We start from the raw sequence: 16,779 nt of genomic DNA on the forward strand, positions 1-16,779 counted from the left end.
GCCCACTTGCACCCCACAAACCAGGGCAGATGAGGGATTAGGGCAGGGGTGCAATGCTCCTGGTTTGGACCGGACCGCCCGATCCAGTAGCGATGGCAGCAGGTAGTTCGGAGAACCAGTAGCAAAAATCCCTGCCCCCACCCCACCCCCATGCCCAGCTGAGCCATGTGATCATCAGAGGTTTGGGGTTTTTTTTACTTTTAAAAGCATTTTTTTCTTTGGTTGAAAAAATGCTTTTAAAAGTAAAAAAAAAAAGCCTCTGATGATCGCGCAGCTCAGCTGGGATCGTCCGAGCCTTTTAGAAGCATTTTTTCTACAGCCTCTTCAGGCGAAGAGGCTTCAGCCGAAGAGGTTGTAGAAAAAATGCTTTTAAAAGGTAAAAAAAAAAGGTTGGCCACACCCACCCAGTCACATTACCCTCCCCCACAAAGCCACACCTACTGAACCGGTAGTAACAAATTTTACATTTCACCACTGGATTGGTGGTGGGGGGAGTTTCCTCCCCAGTCCTGCGCTGTGGTCTCTAAGCGGGGGGAAAAAAGGCAGACACATCTCTCCTAAAGATATGGATGAATCCGAGAGATTTTATTTCATTCTTCAGCCCAGGGACTTTCCAGCATGTTCTAATTCATACAGACATCTAACACCGAGAGCTCAGCCTGAATGTGACATCCAGCCCCCCCCACCACCAAAAAAAAAACCTTCGAGGGCTGCTGGTGGCCCTTCTGGTCTACAGGAGACTGATCCCCACCCGATGAGGAGACAAGCGGGGTCTGCCCAGTCTACAACCTAGCTGATATATTAAGTGCTTAGAAAATGGGGGGGGGCAGAAAGATGGAGGAACCCCTCCAACGGAACCTCATCCCTCTATTGGGAGTCCGTAATCCAATTAAATGCCATTCCTTAATCCCTTTGCCTTGAAAAATGTGTTTCACTACTGCCCCCCTTTTAAGACCTGGGCACACATAGGAGCCCATGTTTGGGAGGGGGCTGTTCTGAGGAAGGGGACCGATTGAAAGGCACTTTTCCAGACAACCTTTCCTCGGAGCTGGGTGCAAAACACCATCCGTCTTGTCGTCTGAGAATGTGTGAAAAGCTTCACAACTAAGTGTGAAAAGGCAGCCAGGCAGGGGAGGAAAGGCAGGCTGGATGGCCCGAGGGCTCTCGCCTTGGCAGGAGGGCTCCTTGGCCACCAAGCGGCCACTGATTATGGCTTCAGCCCACCTCGTGGAGGGGAAAAAAAGCAGGTTATTTCGGATCCAATATGCAAAGCACCAGCTTAGCTTCAGTTTAGATCGTGTCTCACTGGGGATGATGGGACTTCTGGGGGTCTCCATTGATCTGGTGGGGGGGGGTGAGGTCTGTCATCCCTTGCCAGCCCATTCTAAATCTCAGATTGCTTTTTGCATCAGGGTTTGTCTGAATCCTCCCGATCCACACACACACACACCCCCATTGCCAGAAGAAGTTTTATTTATTACAGCTCAGGACTATCAATAAGAATCTGTAAGCAGAAGCCTTTCTTCTGATGGCCACTCTTGACACCATGCGAGGCGTCTGGAGAGAGTCACTCGGATCGTCTTGTGAGCCCCGATGATGGGAAAACAGGTTTACGTCACCCTGGACAAGGCCGAGTGGCTTCCCCGCCTTGCCTCCCTCCCTTCTGGGTCTGCCTGGCAGCTGCCCAGCACCAAACGGGAACAACTCCAGCAAAGAGAGGCCGCTAGGGCCGTGCTTCCATCAGCGGGTCAGGGTCTCTTCCCCTAAACAAGCCTTTAGATACAGAAGGTGGGAAAGGGCTGCTTCCCAGTCCGAGAAACTGGCTGGCTTTCCCAAGAAGGGAGAAGCATTTTCCGTGGCAGGCAGAGTTCAGGAAATGGGTCTTGCATGGGTTGAGTTTCTTGCTTGGATGGATGGATGGATGGATGGAGAAGTTGGGGGGGACGACTCCCTCTTTCTCCCCCTCCCCCTTAGCTGAGAATAGCCAGGTAGACCGGAGGGGCCTTGACCAGCGTCTGCAAGCAGCTGTGGATGTCCTTCATGCTCTGCCGTTGATGGGGCTCCCGTTGCCAGCAGCTCTGCATGATGTCGTAGACCTCCGAGGGGCAAGTCCGTGGTCTCTCCAGCTCCCGGCCCTGCGTGATGCACTCGATCGCCTGCAAAGCGGGAGAGGGGCGAGCACGGCTGGCTTGGGGGCTACTGAGAAGCCCCCACGGGGACAGAGCCACCCTGCTTGCGCGCTCGGTTCCAGAAGCCAGCCGTGGTTCCTCTTTCGGGGGGGGGCTCTCTCATCCCGGAGAAAAGGGGCCATCCGTGCAGGAAAGTCTGGGATTGGCTAAACTGGGGAAGAGAGACCCCCCCGCTGTTTGCTGGGGACTCACCCAGCACTTCCCTTTTCACTCCTGGGGTGTCGCCCTCCCCAAAAGTTGCCCATAAGCTGAGCCTCCTGCAGTTCGGGGCAGGTTCCTTCACTTCTCCCATCCCCAAGACCATCCTCCGGGCAAAGCCGTCCAAAGCATAGGGAGCAAGAGAGGGGCCAGCATGTCCCCCCTCCTTCCCTCATCTCTCACCCACAGCCCCCCACCTCACCTCCGTGTTGGAGAGCTGGTACCAGGGCTGCTTCCCGTAGGTGAAGATCTCCCAAAGGACCACGCCAAAACTCCAGATGTCACTTTCGGTGGTGAACTTGCGGTAGAGAATGCTCTCGGGGGGCATCCAGCGGATGGGGAGCATGGTGCGGCCCCCCACCTGGAGACGGGAAGGCCTGGAGTGAGCGGCTGGGTGGGGGCCAAGCGAGTGGGGCCATGTGGTCAGAGGCCAGGGGTGGGGGTGGGGAATTGCAGCAAGATGCCACATGTTGCCACGGCAGGGGTTTGAGCCGGGCATGTTTCTTGCCAGGCAGAATGGAGGGCACTGGCAGGGCGCCAAAGAGATGCCAGTCACGAGGGGCACACGGCACCCTCTGTGTTTGTGGGGCATTGGCAGCCTTGGGGACAGGCATGACCTCTGCCCCAGGATGACCTCCCTTCCTGTCCAGGAGCCTTTCAGTAGGTCCATTTAACCAAAATGCTTCCTAAGGAGGCCCCGAGAAGCTGCCTTCTCCTCCTCCTCCTTCCTCTTCCTCCTCCTCCCTCCTCCTCCTCCTCCTCCTCCTCGCTGGGAACCCTGCTGTCTCTTTCCCGCCTCCATCTGCTTTCTTGCTCCGCGCCTTCCCCCCCCTTTAATTTAACTGTTAAATAGTAGCCCCCCTCATCTTTCCACTGGCTAAGTGCTTATAGGTTTTTCCACCCCAGGCTCCATTAAATATGAATAGAGGCTGGGGGAGAAACTAAAAGGGAAAAAGCGAGGGAGGGAGGACTGGCCCCGCCAGGTTCCCCCTGCCTGGGAGGGAGAAGGGGAGCCGAAGCTACCAGGTCAAATACTAGCCTTGTAGAGGACCCCCAAAATGCCCTGTGGATCTTCCCTGGCAAAGTCCCACTGAGCATGTTATGAACCCCGGAGGCATGGGCACAGTTGGCGAGGATCCCTCTTGCATCTTGGGGGGAGGCTTGGAAGAGGGAGCTCCCAAGAAGCCAAGGGGAGAGGTTCCCACGGGATGGGCCGAGAGGAGCCCCAGGTGCCAGCCAGGAGAGATGGGCATCCAAACGGGACTGGAACAGTCGACAGGAAGGCAGCAGACTCCTAATCGGCTGCAGAGAGTGGGAGTCTGGCCAAGGTCGGGGGGGGGGACAGCCCTAACCCCCCTCCAGAAGGCCGCAGGTCACCCCCACCCTTACCCGATAATAATCGGTGCTGTAAACGTCCCGCGACATGCCAAAGTCCCCGATTTTCACCACCAGGCCGTGTCCCACCAGGCAGTTGCGGGTGGCCAGGTCCCGGTGGACAAAGTGCTGGGAGGCCAGATAGACCATGCCGGAGGCGATCTGTGTGGCGATCTGCAGCATTTCGCTCAGGGTCAGCTGGCCGAAGGACTGGCCGTTCCCGTTGTCCAGCATCTTGGCATCAGGCCCGTGCGACCTGCCAGGCGGGGAGAGTGAGGGGAGTGAGACCCTCCTCTGCTTTGACCCTGAGAGCTCTCTGATTGCTCCCTCCTAGCATTGTGTGGCTGGGCACACAAAGTCCAGTCTTCTATTCTGCTTTGGCAAACTTATACCCAGAATGTGATCCCCTCTGGAAGGATTTGGGAACGGCAGGATTGCAGCTGAGGGGGAGGAGGGTCTTTCTTCCCCCATGCGCCCACAAGAGATGGTCAGTCACCCCCAACTATTTCAGAGTTCATCCCAACGAGCCATGGAGGGCAGGAAGCCCAGTCGAGGGGCACTTCCGGTCTCCTGCAGCTGAAGGCAGCTGGGCATCCTTTGGTTCTGCCCCCCACCCCGGGGTCTGCCCCAGGGACACCCACCCGCCCCTCCCCCAGGGCCAGCCCAGGGCCATTTCCCCAAGCAGATCTCCGTTTTTCTTCCTTGACACAAAACCCGGCTGACAGAGCCAGCCGAGACCCCGGCCACCACCCTCCATTAATGCCAAGTCTTATCACTGTAAGCCTCCGAGCTGCGCCTCTCCCAGCCCGTCCTAGGGAGGCTGGCAGCTCTCGCCTTCGGGCAATACCTGGGGGCCGATCGAAAGAGCCTCCGATTATTCCAGCTGATGGCCAATCCCCTTCAATTTGAGCCTTTCAGACAACTAATCTAATCAATATTGCAAAGGGAAGATTGCATTAGCCCGGGAGGGAGGGAGGGAAAGGCCGGGGAGGCTGCTCCAGTAATGGAGAAGGGGAGGGGGAAGAGGCGCAGGGCGGGGAGGGGGAGCTGCGAGAAAGGAGGAACAAGGTGGGACAGTTGTGGGCCACACCGATCCAACTGCTGGAAAAAGAAGACAGACAGACAGACAGACAAGGAGAGAGAGAAAGAGAAGGTGGGAGAGGGAGGGTGAAAGAGAGAGAGAGAGAAGAGAGAGAGAGGAGGGAGAGAGAGAGAGAAGGAGAGAGAGAGAGAGTGAAGGAGAGAGAGGAGGGAGAGAGAGAGAGAGATGCGCAGCTCCTCAGTGGCTGCCGGGCACCCCACTCACCGGAGGAAGCGGTTGAGGTCCCCGTGCTTCATGTACTCGAAGAGCATGATGAGGGGCTCCCCATCAGTGCAGACCCCATAGAATTTGACGATGTGCTCATGCTGCAAGACGGTCAGCAGCTCGGCCTCCCGCTGGAAGTCCAGCCGGGCACTCTCCGTGGCTTCTTTCAGGGTCTCCAGAGAGAAGGAGGGAGGGAGGGAGGGGATGCTCAGCGAGGAGAGTTGGGGTCCCAAACGGAAATGACTTGGGGACCCATTTGGGGGGAGCCCGGTGGTCCTTCCAGGCAGCCCCTTCCCCAGAGCCAGAGGGGCAAGAAAGAGGGGGCAGGGGGAGGGGTCCTCACCTTGACGGCCACCAGCATCTTCTCCTGGGTGGGGCTGAGGTTGTGGCACTCGGCCAGGAAGACCTTCCCGAAAGCCCCCTCGCCCAGCTCCCACTTCAGCACAATCTCCCTGCGCTTGATGTGCCGGACGGCTGGGGGAGGGGGGAGGCAGAAGGAAACCAAGCATCAATGGGGGGGAGTGCCAGGCGCCCCTATGGGTCACGCAGTCCCGGGTGAGAGCAGTGTGGCTGCCCTCCTCTGGGTGAGAGAGCCCAGCAGGGCACCAGGAGGGGCCGGAGAAGCGGGGCTCCCCTGGCCCCTCTGGCAGGGCAGCCCAGATCCCCCTCCCAGCCCCGAGGACCTACGGGTGTTGCAGAAGTACTGGGGGTTCTCCACAAAGCTGCTCTTGAGCCCCTCCAGCTTGGCCTCGATGGAAGAGCGGGGGCTGCCGCTCACGTCCATGAACTGCAAGGACATGGCCAGGTCATCCTCTTGAGCCAACACCACGGACCCTGCGGAGAAGGCCAGGGGATTGCCCGAGCTGATGCCGCAGGCCTGATGCTGTCGATGGGCTTGCTGGTCAGCTGGTCAGGCATCGAATGGTCACAGAGACTCACAAATGGGAGGGCAGCCCTGGTCCCAGAGAGCCTGGCCGGGTCCATCGAGAATGCAGTGGCTGGAAGGGTTTGGTGTGGCCAGCATTGGTGGTTTATCTAGTGGTGGGGAGCCCAACCTGCCTGGAAGGGTTTAAATTTCCCTGGGGAAGTGCAATCCCAGCAAAGTCTACAAAAAGCCTTTACGAGGAGGAGGAGGAAGAGGAAGAGGAGAAAGAGGAGGAAGAGGAGGAGGAGGAAGAAGAGGAAGAAGAGGAGGAGGAGAAGGAGGAGCAAGAGGAGGAGGAGGAAGGGGGGGAGGAAGAGAGTAAGCCTTTTCAAGGAGTTTCAAACTCTGGAAGAGCCTTCATGAACATTTTGCAGAGGCGGTTCGTCCAGCCTTCTCCTGGGATGTCCTTTGACTTCCCTATCTGACAGTTTGGGGTTTCCTGGTGGTCTCCCACCCTCCCACCTTGGCTAGTTTCTGGCCCCAGGCCGGATGGTTCAGGTTCCGAGACTCCCTCTTCCAGAGGGTCCTCCGGCAGACGGGAGGAGGCTGTGCCGATCGGGTCCAGAAGCGCCTGCAGGAGCACATCTGTTGCCTGAGAGGCCTGCGGTGCGCGAGGAGGGGCTGGTTTGCCGCGCCAATCTGGTGCCCCCCTCCTGAAAGGCAGGCAGTGCCAAGGGAGCCGTCAGCAGAGCATTTAAGCCTCCAGTAATTACCGTGAGAGGGTCCCTGCCCGCCCCAGCCCTTCCCCATGCTTCTTCATCAACGTCAGGCACGGCTGCCGGAGCCTGGGGGGGGGGGAGATAACGGCTCCAGAACTGCTCTGTGGAAGAAGCGGGCGGTGGGCTTCCAGGAGGGTCTCGCGTTTCTCCTGGCAGGACCAGAAGGGGCTTGGCCTTGCCAGCTTCTGGCGGGGCTCTTGAGCTGACCTGGGCACGGGGTCTCCCCTCCACCCAATCCCGCAACCTTGCTTCTGCAAGAGCAGCCAAAGGCGGCTGAAGTCTACCTGTCAATGGGGGAGCAAGGAGCATGGCACGCCTGGAAGGGCAGCTTCCATTCGAGGCTTGGCAGCCCCATAAGCAGAGCCTGCCTGGTCTCTGCCAGCTTAGCAGGGGCAGCACTCGCAGAGCGAGAGGGGGGTGGGGGTGGGGGGTGCTTGGAGGGGGTCTGGGCGACTCTAACAACAACAAGTGGCTGCTGCTTCCCTCCCCGCCCCCCCATCAAGCCTTTTGCTGCCTTTCCAGCCCCCCTGGGGGTGATTCTGGCTGATCAAACCCATTTACAGCCTGAATCAATTCCAGCAGTGAATTAGCAGCTGATGCCTGCCTGAAGGGGGAGGGGGAGGAGGAGGAGGAGGAGGAAGGCTAATGAAGTGGGTGGGGGGAAGCTCCTCCTCACCAGACCAAAGAATTGAAAGATCTCTGCTGGTCAGGGCACGGAAGCCACCGGAGGGACCCTAAAGACGCCTGGCCGTGGAGAAGCCCATTTCTGGCCCAGTGAAGAGAAAAGGGGGTTGGGGTAGGGAAGGCCGAAGCCCCCTCCCACTTACGCTTGATGCTGAATTTGGAGCGCTGTCCACACTTGTTGAGGAACAGCAACATGATGGACAGGAAGACGCAGGCACAAACGGCCAGGACCACGGCCACGGAGATCTGCGGAATGGGGGGGGAGGAGAGAGAGTGGCACCCTCGGCTGCCCCTTCCCCTCCCCCCCCAGAAGGCTAACCCTCCCTCCTTCCCTCCTTTCCCAAGAGGGTGCTCCCCTTGGCCCTTTACCCCAACCGGGGGCTCCTCCGGGGTCTCCACAGGGCCCCCCTCGGTGCCATTCGTGTCTGCTCCTGGGCACAAAAGAGAGAACAGAATCAGGCCCTTTCTGGGAAGGCAGCCCCTCCCTGTAGCCTTCCCCCCACCCCCACCCTCATAACTGTCGTTTCCCCCCCTCCCCGTCTCTGCCTTTTTGATCTTGGGGTACAAAGGGTCTCTGTGGGGCACCTTCATCCACAGAGAGAGAGAGAGGGGGTCTCTCGGTTTCTGCATGGCCCTCCTCCCTCCCTCCCCCCCTCCCCCCCTCCCCCCCAGGGGTGAAAGAGAACCACACTTACTGCCGGGCGTGAGGGAGCCTTAGCAGCAAGGAAAGAGAAGGAGAAGAAGGGGAAAGTTGGTGAACCTTCAAAGCCCAGGCCAGAGGTGGGTTTCAGCAGGTTCTGACCGGTTCTAGCAAACCCGTAGCAGAAATTTTGAATAGTTCAGAGAACCAGTAGTAAAAATTCTGACTGGCCCCGCCCTGATCTATTCTCTGCCTCCCGAGTCCCAGCTGATCCGGAGGAAATGGGGATTTTGCAGTAACCTTCCCCTGGAGTAGGAAGGAAATTGAGATTTTACAGCATCCTTCCCCTGCCACGCCCCCCAAGCCACACCCACAGAACCGGTAGTAAAAATTTTTTGAAACCCACTACTGGCCCAGGTGCCTCCACCCCCAATGAATGGCCCCCGAATTGCACTCTCTCCTCCTCCTCCTCCTCCTCCTCTTTCTTTCTTGCACACAAACACACACACCCATGCACACACAGGCCCAAAAGCAACGCCTGCCTCTACAGGCACTTTCAGAGGGCTCTCTACCCGCCCCCCCCAGCTCCGCCCCAGGCACCGTGCGTTGAGAGAAAGAGACTGCAGGGCACCCGCCTGGCTTCTCCCTAATTTGTGCACCACTCTCAATATTTCCGCCATCTTTGGCACTGCCCGGGTGCTTGGGGAGGAGAATGGCATCTTGGCGGTTGCAGAGCGCCCCGGGCCTGACCCAGAAGCCTGGGCCTGGGCAACGTCGGCCCGCAGAGGCTGGTACCGTGAAAGGGTTCCTCCTCGTGGAAGTTTTCATCCGGGAGGTCCATGAAGTGCTGGTAGGTGGTGCAGGAGGCCGAGCCCAGGGCGTTGGCTACCAGCAGGGTGTAGTTGCCATTGAAGAAGTGCGAGGGTTTGTCGAGGACCAAGCAGCCGTGGACGATGGTTGTAGTCGGGACCTCTTCCGGGAAGAGCTTGGTGTAAATGATCTGCGTCTCCAGGAGGTCCTTGTGGTCCAGCTGCCACCGGATGCTGGGCGTGGGGTTGCCGTCCACCGAGAAGGGGATGCACCAGCGATAGTACATGACGGCCTGGCCCATCGCGCGGATCATTGCTGGGACTGCAGAAAGGAGGGAAAGGAGGTCTGCGGGACGCCCCAAACTGGGCGGCCCTTTCGAATCCTTCTCGTGCAAGTCTTGACGCAGCGTTTGGGCCAGACGCTCGGCTCTCCAGCCAGATCAAGACCCCAAGAGGGACGGGTGTGCGTGTGTGAAGAAAATGACCCCGGCTGGACAAGCAGGGCCATTCGGACACAGGCCCAGCTGGGTTCCTTGCAGGCCACGAAGGTCTCCTCTGGGTTTGGATCAGCAACAAGCCGGGTGGTAGAGTCCTGAACACCAAGGCTGGCCTGTACCACTCAGGGAGGAGGCAGCCCACCATATTTCTTTGCTGGTTTGCTCAGAGGCTCTAAATCTGCCAGGAATGGGCACCTGGGCACCTGGGCACCTTTTCCTTTCTTGCAAGGAACAGCTGCCAAACGTACACAGGTAGCTAATACCTTCCTCTAGGCCCCCTTGGCTGAATGCCAGCAAAAAGCAAAAACAGCCCACCCACCCCCGCCCCAGACCCCTTTCCCCTTACAGGTCACGTTCAGCCGGGCCACAGCTTCCCCCATGCCCGCCTCGTTCTCAGCTTGGCAGGTGATGTTTTGCAGGTTGTAGCTGGCAGAGACGTTGGTGATCTGTAGCACAATTTCCGACTCTGACTTCTGGGAGAGCAGGAGACGGGAGTCACGGAGCAGCCCGCCCCTCTGCTTTAAAGGCTCCAGGGAGCATTTCACACACACCCTCCCCACTTCTCCACCAGCAGGGGCATTCTTGAGGTCAGTCCCAGGGCGCGGCACTGACCCCCCAACTTGCCTTGGTTTTGATAGGGGGCGCACCCCCCACTTTGGGCAAATCCCAATCTGCTACTGGCTGCGGCTCTCCTGCGATGTGGCACGTCAGGTTGACACTCTCGCCTTCTCCCATCGGGGTGGGATCGTAGTCAATCCTGACCTTGGGGAAATCTGCACAGGGACAGAGAGGGAGAGTGGGGGCTTCAGGCAGCTGCCAAACCCCCACCCCCCACCCCCCACAGCTGGAGAGGGGCTCTCTTGCAGCATTAAAAGAAGCCAGGAAAATTCTGGACAGGGATGGAACGGCATCCATGCAGGAAGGAGCTCAGGTCCACTGAATTTCGGTTGGGGGGGTTCCGCCTTACCACAGCCGGAGAGGGTGAGGTTGAAGACGGGAACCAGGGTCCTGTCCTCCTGCAGGCACTGGAAGGATTGGTTGCCTGCCCAGTCAAGCTGCCTCTTCTGCTGCCAGGATTGCAGCCACAGCAGCCCACAGACACACCGTAGGGGGTTCCCCACAAGGATCCTGCCCAGGGAAGGCAAGGTGTGTATGTGGGGGGACGCAGTCAGCCTGATAAAGCTGCAGCCCTCCTCCCCCCCCAGCTTCCATCCAGAGCAGAGAGCCCACAGAACATCCATTTCCTTATTTTAACTTTTTTGGTCAAGGCCTCCGGCTCTCCAGAATAGCATTAAGAGAGAAGATATTTGCCAAGCCTGACTAGAAACCCAATTTATCCACGCTGATCTTTTCCTACTCGTTTAAAGCGGAGTGGATCTTCAAATTGCATTAAGGAATAGAAGCCGACGGGCCAGGCCTCTTTTATTCGGGAGTTAATCAATCCAGGCCGAGGAGGGGAGAACCTTGAGTCAAGGCGGTGGACTTCGGCTGAAGGAAAAACACCACCGTGAGGAAGGGGGCTGTCCACCCTCCACCCGCCCCCCAGCCTCCCTCAGGCCTGTCCTCAGCAGAAAAGCAGGGCTACTTTGCAGGAGAGGCTCAACGGGAGCTGTAAGGAACAAATCAGGTTTCATCGGAGCAGCTTGAATTTTCAAAGAACTCTGAAATCTCCTGGTCGGTTCAGAAAAAGCCCAACTGCAGCTTAGTCAAATTTAAAGATTGGAAGATAGCAATGGGAGGGGGAGAAGGGGCTCGGCCAGAAATCAAGGACAAGACCAAACTTCTCTCCCCCCCCTCCCCCCCATGTTGTATGTGTAAGCAGAGACTCACAGCTCCTGAAGACGGAGATGGTAGAAGACCCTCCAGGAGAGGAATTCCAGCTGGTTGAAGGCTAGATTCCTACAGAGAGACAGAAGGAAGTGACTTCCTTCCCCCTCCCACCCGGTGCCCTTCCCCTTCATCTCTTCTCTGCCACTTTCCACAGCCTCCTTGCTGTCCCTACAGAGGCAGAGATTCCACAGGGGCAGCCTTTTCCAGCTGGGACTGGCCCAGCCAAGCCTCAGCCAAGCACTTTATATCTATTTATTGCATTGCTAAGTTTACAAGATCCAGATCTGTTTGGGTGAGCCATCTGACGGAGGCAGCCCGCCCCACCCTGGTTTGGGCACCCGCCTCTTGTACCCGAGCTGAGCTTCCTTATCTGGGGGCTTCTGTTCATTTGGCAGCATCATCCCCTCCACCCTCGCAGGGAGGTGACCTGGTGTCTGGACGGAGGGAGCCCAGGGCCCAGCCGGACATCCCAGGAATGGAAGTGATGGCGTTTGCCCTTTGGAGCTGACCCATCCAGCTGCCTCTACCCTTGGTGCTGCCTGTCACCCCCGGGGCTGCTGGCCCCACACCAGCCTATCCAAGCTTGGCTTTCCCACCCAGCAAGAGGGCAGCCAGAGCTGTGCTGACCAGGATCCATCGATCATTGTGGGTTGCAGAGGGACATTAACCCTAACAAAGATTAATCGTGTTCCAGGCAAGCTGTTAATGAACAAAGGGGAAGGGCAAGGGGGAGGAGAATCGACCTGTGGGAGGGGGAGGGAGGGAGAGACCCCTGGGGCTTCTCAGATGGAGGTGAGCCCAGCTCCTCTTCCTGAGGAAGATCAGTCATCGTTTAAGCCAGGGTCGCTCTCCAACTCCCGGAATTCCCCAGCCTGGCTTTGAGCCTCTGCTGAAGAACATCTCTTCGCCCTGTGCCTCAATGACCCTCTCTGCAGAAAGCCCCCCCCCCCCCAGTCAGAAGGGCCCCATTCCTAACACTCACACATGTGTCAGATTTGGGCTGGCCTTGAAGGCATCTGGAGCAATGAACTTCAGGTTGGTCTTTGCAATAGTCCTGCAAGGAAGGCATGAGACCTTCAGAGGGAGGCAGGGGCAAAGAACCACCTTCTCCACCCAGAAAGAGCCCCTCTGCCAACCCCCACCCCCACTGTCCCCTACCCCTTGGGCTGTCCAAGCCCCCTGTCCTCCAAAACTCACAGATTCTTCAGCTCCCGAGGGTTTCTCAGGTCCTCCCCTGTCAGGTTGACCAGCCCAGCCTGGTTTTCCACAACTCTGAAAAAGAGCAGCCCCCACCCCCACTTCAGAAGCAGCAGAAGACCCCTCCCGGCTCTGCAGCAGAACTGGTCACTTTCCTGCCCAGCTCCGGTCCTCTCTCTCACCTCGTATTTCTTTTTATTTTTTTTTAAGGCCATATTCACATCATATTTCAGTAAAAAGAAACAAAGCGGCAAGAATACAAAGCACGGAAGATAAAACCTGAAATCTTAACCGGAAGATGACAAACAGGCTTCGAAGTTGCAAATATATATATTTTTTACTTCATTTGCCACAGCTGGAAAACCAGCAAAACTCCATGAGGGGGCTCTGTTTTTGACACACACACACACACCCCGTCGCTAAGCGTTGCCCCACTTCAGACAAGGCATTTCTTAGGACTGCTGCGGCTCAAAATCCAAGAGCCCCTTCAGTGGGGCTTATTATGCTCAGCCACAGGGCTGGCTTGCTGTGGCATCTCCCTCCCCACCTCCCCACAGCTTTTCCGGGAACTCCTCTCTTCCTGCCACCCGGCATAATTGATGGGTCCCTCTGATGTTGGGAATAGGAGCGTTGGCAGAATGGACCATCCGTTCTCGCCACTTAAGTGGTTCAGAAGATAGAGAAGAGCTATTAGCAGGAACCTGTAGGCGATGGGGAGCTTCAGGACCAGGCAGGATGGTTCCCCTTCATCTACAAAATACAGATCTCTCTCCCTCTCCCCCCACCTCTCTCTCTCACACACACACACTCATTCCTACAAAATCTCCTTCCGCCTCTAGAAAGCAACCAAGGTTAGCTTGAGTGGAAGTTTTTTTCAGCACTTTTTACAGATCACCAAGTTAAACTGGGCCACCAGACAAAATCTCAGGCCAGACAAAGCAGCCTTCAAAACCGCCAAGGTCCTTTTAGGTGACTGACCCCGAATAACACATTGTTTTCCAAGAATTAATGCAATTAATGTGTTGACAGCTTTCGCTCCCCCCGCCTTTAATTCGTTCTTCGCATCAAATCAATGGAAAAATGTAATGAATGCGGCTGACTGCCCTATTTTGAAATATTTACGGGCCGCCTAATGCGTTTAGATCCCAGGATTCAAAGTATTGATTTTCCTCCGCTCAGCAATGCCTCCGTTCAGATCTCTTTGCCCATTGCCCGTGAAAGTGATGTTCACTAGGATTTGGGGTTTGTGCGGCTTACAAATTGTATGTCCCAGCTGCTAAATGAGGATTTTTGCCCGTGTGGAACAGCAGAAAGATTGTCTTCACTCTCCAGCTTGTAAGTTATAAACAGCAAAGGTGTCAAAAGTGACCCTAAGGAAGAGGGGCCAAGTTTGTGAAATAATAAAAAAAAAGTCCAGGTTATCCAAGAAAGGTGATGCCAGAGAGCAGGAGGAGGAGGAAAGGGGCTGTGACTTGGCGGAGGACCAGAAGGGATGTGGGGTTAAAGCAGTGCCAAGTGACAAACTCCGCTGCATTGCGGGCATAGGAGTGTGTGTTGCCACCCGTAGCAGGTGCAGGAGTGTGAATTGGGGCCTCTGGACTGCAAAAGCGATGCCAGCCTGCCTCAAACACCTCTCAAAAGCTAATGGGAAAAAGAAACTGGCATTTTTGGGCTGCAGGGCCTATAAAGAGGAGTCCTTAAAGTCAAACCTGTTCCCACCCTTCACTAAGAAATGGAGGTGTAGGGTTTCTGCCAGGTGGTAAGACTTCCATGTGCCCACCCCCCGCACTTACTCAACGGAGGTCTCATCAGCAAGACCCAAATGTTCTGTTCTTTGGGGGGAAAACTCCCCAGTGAGACCAGCATTTTGGTGGCACATGGCACAGGGGATTCGCTGCTTCCATTTTTTTGCCTAATTAGCTTTGGGGCCGGCCTGAATCCCCAGCTCTGTCTTTGGGGATCTCGCCACCACCCCATGCCCAGCAGTGGCCCAACGGGGTGAGCAGGGGCTGGGCTGCCAAGGAGAGCCAGCGTGGGGCACCTTCTCTCATGGCAATGGCACAAAGGGCCCGCCTGGGTTGGGTCTTCTAGGAAGCTGCTAATGCAGCCTAGGGAAGCGTCACGCCCCTCGGGGTGGGGGGAGCCAGGCAGGCAGAGTGAGTCTCCCCTTCCTGGAGATGAAGTGGCCTCCCTTGCAGGGAAGATGGCTGGTGGCCAGGAGTCCAAGACAGAATGGAGGAGGGGCTGCCTCACTCCATGCTCCAGGCCCTGATGGAAAAATCAAGAAGGGGCCCCCGGGACGGATGGGGTGGCATAATTCTGTGGCTCATTGCCAGGTCTCCTCTCTGGATAGGTTGGGGTGAGGAGACCCACTGGGTCAACAGCCCGATCCAGCCGCTTTGCTGTCCCAGCTAAGGTCCACGCAAGGGCAGGTTGGCTGCAGCTCCTTTCGAACCCCGAATCCTGGTCACTTGTTAAGCCACAGAACCAAAGCACAGCTTCTAAATTACATGATGGGCTCCATTCTTGAATATTAAAGGCTGATTTTCACTTTTAGGAGCTCTTGGAACTTGGTCACTATTTGGCAGCAGCAGGTGTATCCATGTGGATATTTGCAACTCAGTCCCTTTTTTCTTCTTTTTCTTTCTCTCTTTTTGTCTCTCTCCCTTCCTCCCCCTCTCTTTCTCTTTTTTCCTCCTTTCCTTTTGCCTCTATTTCTCTCTTTTTCTTTTTTTCCTCCTTTCTTTTTGCCTCTTTCTCTCTTTCTCCCCCCCCTTTTCTTTCTCTTTTTCTCCCCCTCTCCAGGTTTTATGGCGAAACAAAAGCCGTTCCGACCCTTGCAACCCTTCTCAAAGTTTGCTCAGCGCTGTTATCGCAGTTGGCACCGAGGGGAGCTCAGGAAGACGCTGCCCACGCGCCTGATTGGGCTTCCCTGCAAACCCCGTTTGGAAAGCCACCTGCCTTTGTTTGGGGCTCGACCGCGCCGGTGTTTTCAGGACGATGACCCCGAAGTAATCCCCACCAAGCGGGGGAGAAACAGCTGGGGGGGGGAGAGAAAGAGGGAGGGTCCGTGCCTCCTTTGGAGGAGCGACAGTGGCAGCAAAACCAGAGCGAGACCCAATTCTGGCGCTGAGGCTGCGCCGGCTGTCAAACTTCCCTTCCGCTGCGCGCTCCTCTGCTGGGAAGACCCGCCGCTCCCGCTCGCTCGCCGCAAGATGGGGACCGGGACGCCTCCTGCACCCAAGCAAGGCTGCCCCACTCCCCGCCCTCCGCTCCACCTGCCGGTTCCCCCTGATACTCACATTTCGGTGAAGTTCTCCAGGCTGCGCAGCTGCGCCAGGGAGTGGATGTTGCGCGGCTCCTGGCAAAGCAGCGCGCTCAGGTAACAGCGGCACTCTTCCAGGCAGGGCGAGGGGGCGCCGGGCGACAGGCACAGCCAGCCCAAGCAGAGCAGAAGTCCGGCCGAAGAGCGGAGCGGGTTTCTTCCCCCGGGCTGCATGTCGGACCCGGAGAAGCGGCCGCTCTCATCTGCGCCTCCCTCGGAGAATGCCGGGTGGCGGGGGACGCTCAGTGCATCTGCCTCTGCCCGGTTCCCCTTCCCGACTGCGGAGCACGTGTGGACGCAGCAGCTGCTTCATTCCTGGAGGGGGGTTTTAACCTTCGAGGGGCGGGGCTGCTTCCAGGCTCCTCCTTCCCAAACAGCCCCTCCCGCCCTGTCGCCGCGGCCCTCTCGGGGATGCGGACCGAGCAGGACGGCCGGGTGCTCCCAGGAAGGCGGAGACGCCGCCTCCGCCGGGCATCAGGGCTGAGGGCAGGCGGCGCGGCCGCCTTGGCCCAGGACCCTGGCTGAGAAGGGCAGGCGCGGCTGGAGGATCTGGGGCTGAACGAGGCAGTCTGGGGCAAGGACAAGCCCGGCTGAAGACCCCGACCCCCTGAGAGCGCAAAGGGGATCTGGCACGCTCTAAATTGCGAGACTATGCCCAGAGGCAGGAAACCGCCTGTTTTCCCTCTCAGGTTAGCAGCCATCTCTGGGTGGCATCCTCGCCCCGCCCCCGTCCTTTGCCCGCAGGACAGCCAGCTGATCAATGGATTCAACACCTTTAAATAACTGATCGATTAAACCATTGCGCGCAGCAGCAGCGTCATAGCCACATCGGCGAAGGGGGGGACGGAGCACCCTTTCCGTACTCCCACTCCTAGAGGGACCCTCCACATTCCTGGGTCCCGTGCCCTGGTGGTCCTCCTCCACCCACGGACATGGGGGACTGTCAGGCCACTGCCATGCCAACGTTTTTGACTTGCCAAACCAGTGAGCGATGCTGCCCTCGGAGTAGAAAGAGCTAGCCTTCATTTCCCTGGCTTAGACCCCAGGACTAAATCTGTCTTCTGGGAAACAATGCCTCTGACCACA

The 16,779-nt window shown here is 57.4% G+C and overlaps 1 protein-coding gene across 1 annotated transcript; it reads right to left on the bottom strand.

The window, feature by feature from the left end:
- Positions 1-1,190: 1,190 nt before the first annotated feature.
- Positions 1,191-15,952, bottom strand: NTRK1 (neurotrophic receptor tyrosine kinase 1). The gene is made up of 16 exons (XM_058160258.1): positions 15,671-15,952; positions 12,369-12,443; positions 12,154-12,225; positions 11,172-11,240; positions 10,309-10,469; positions 9,966-10,114; positions 9,688-9,814; positions 8,831-9,166; positions 7,765-7,826; positions 7,539-7,641; positions 5,755-5,901; positions 5,411-5,541; positions 5,068-5,240; positions 3,777-4,017; positions 2,590-2,748; positions 1,191-2,156 (listed from the first exon to the last, which is right to left on the bottom strand). The coding sequence occupies exons 1-16, from the start codon at positions 15,865-15,867 to the stop codon at positions 1,971-1,973; spliced, it is 2,388 nt and encodes a 795-aa protein (XP_058016241.1). The 5' UTR covers positions 15,868-15,952; the 3' UTR covers positions 1,191-1,970.
- Positions 15,953-16,779: the final 827 nt, after the last annotated feature.

The sequence above is a fragment of the Ahaetulla prasina genome, chromosome 17 (assembly GCF_028640845.1).
Source record: "Ahaetulla prasina isolate Xishuangbanna chromosome 17, ASM2864084v1, whole genome shotgun sequence".
Lineage (NCBI taxonomy): Eukaryota > Metazoa > Chordata > Lepidosauria > Squamata > Colubridae > Ahaetulla > Ahaetulla prasina.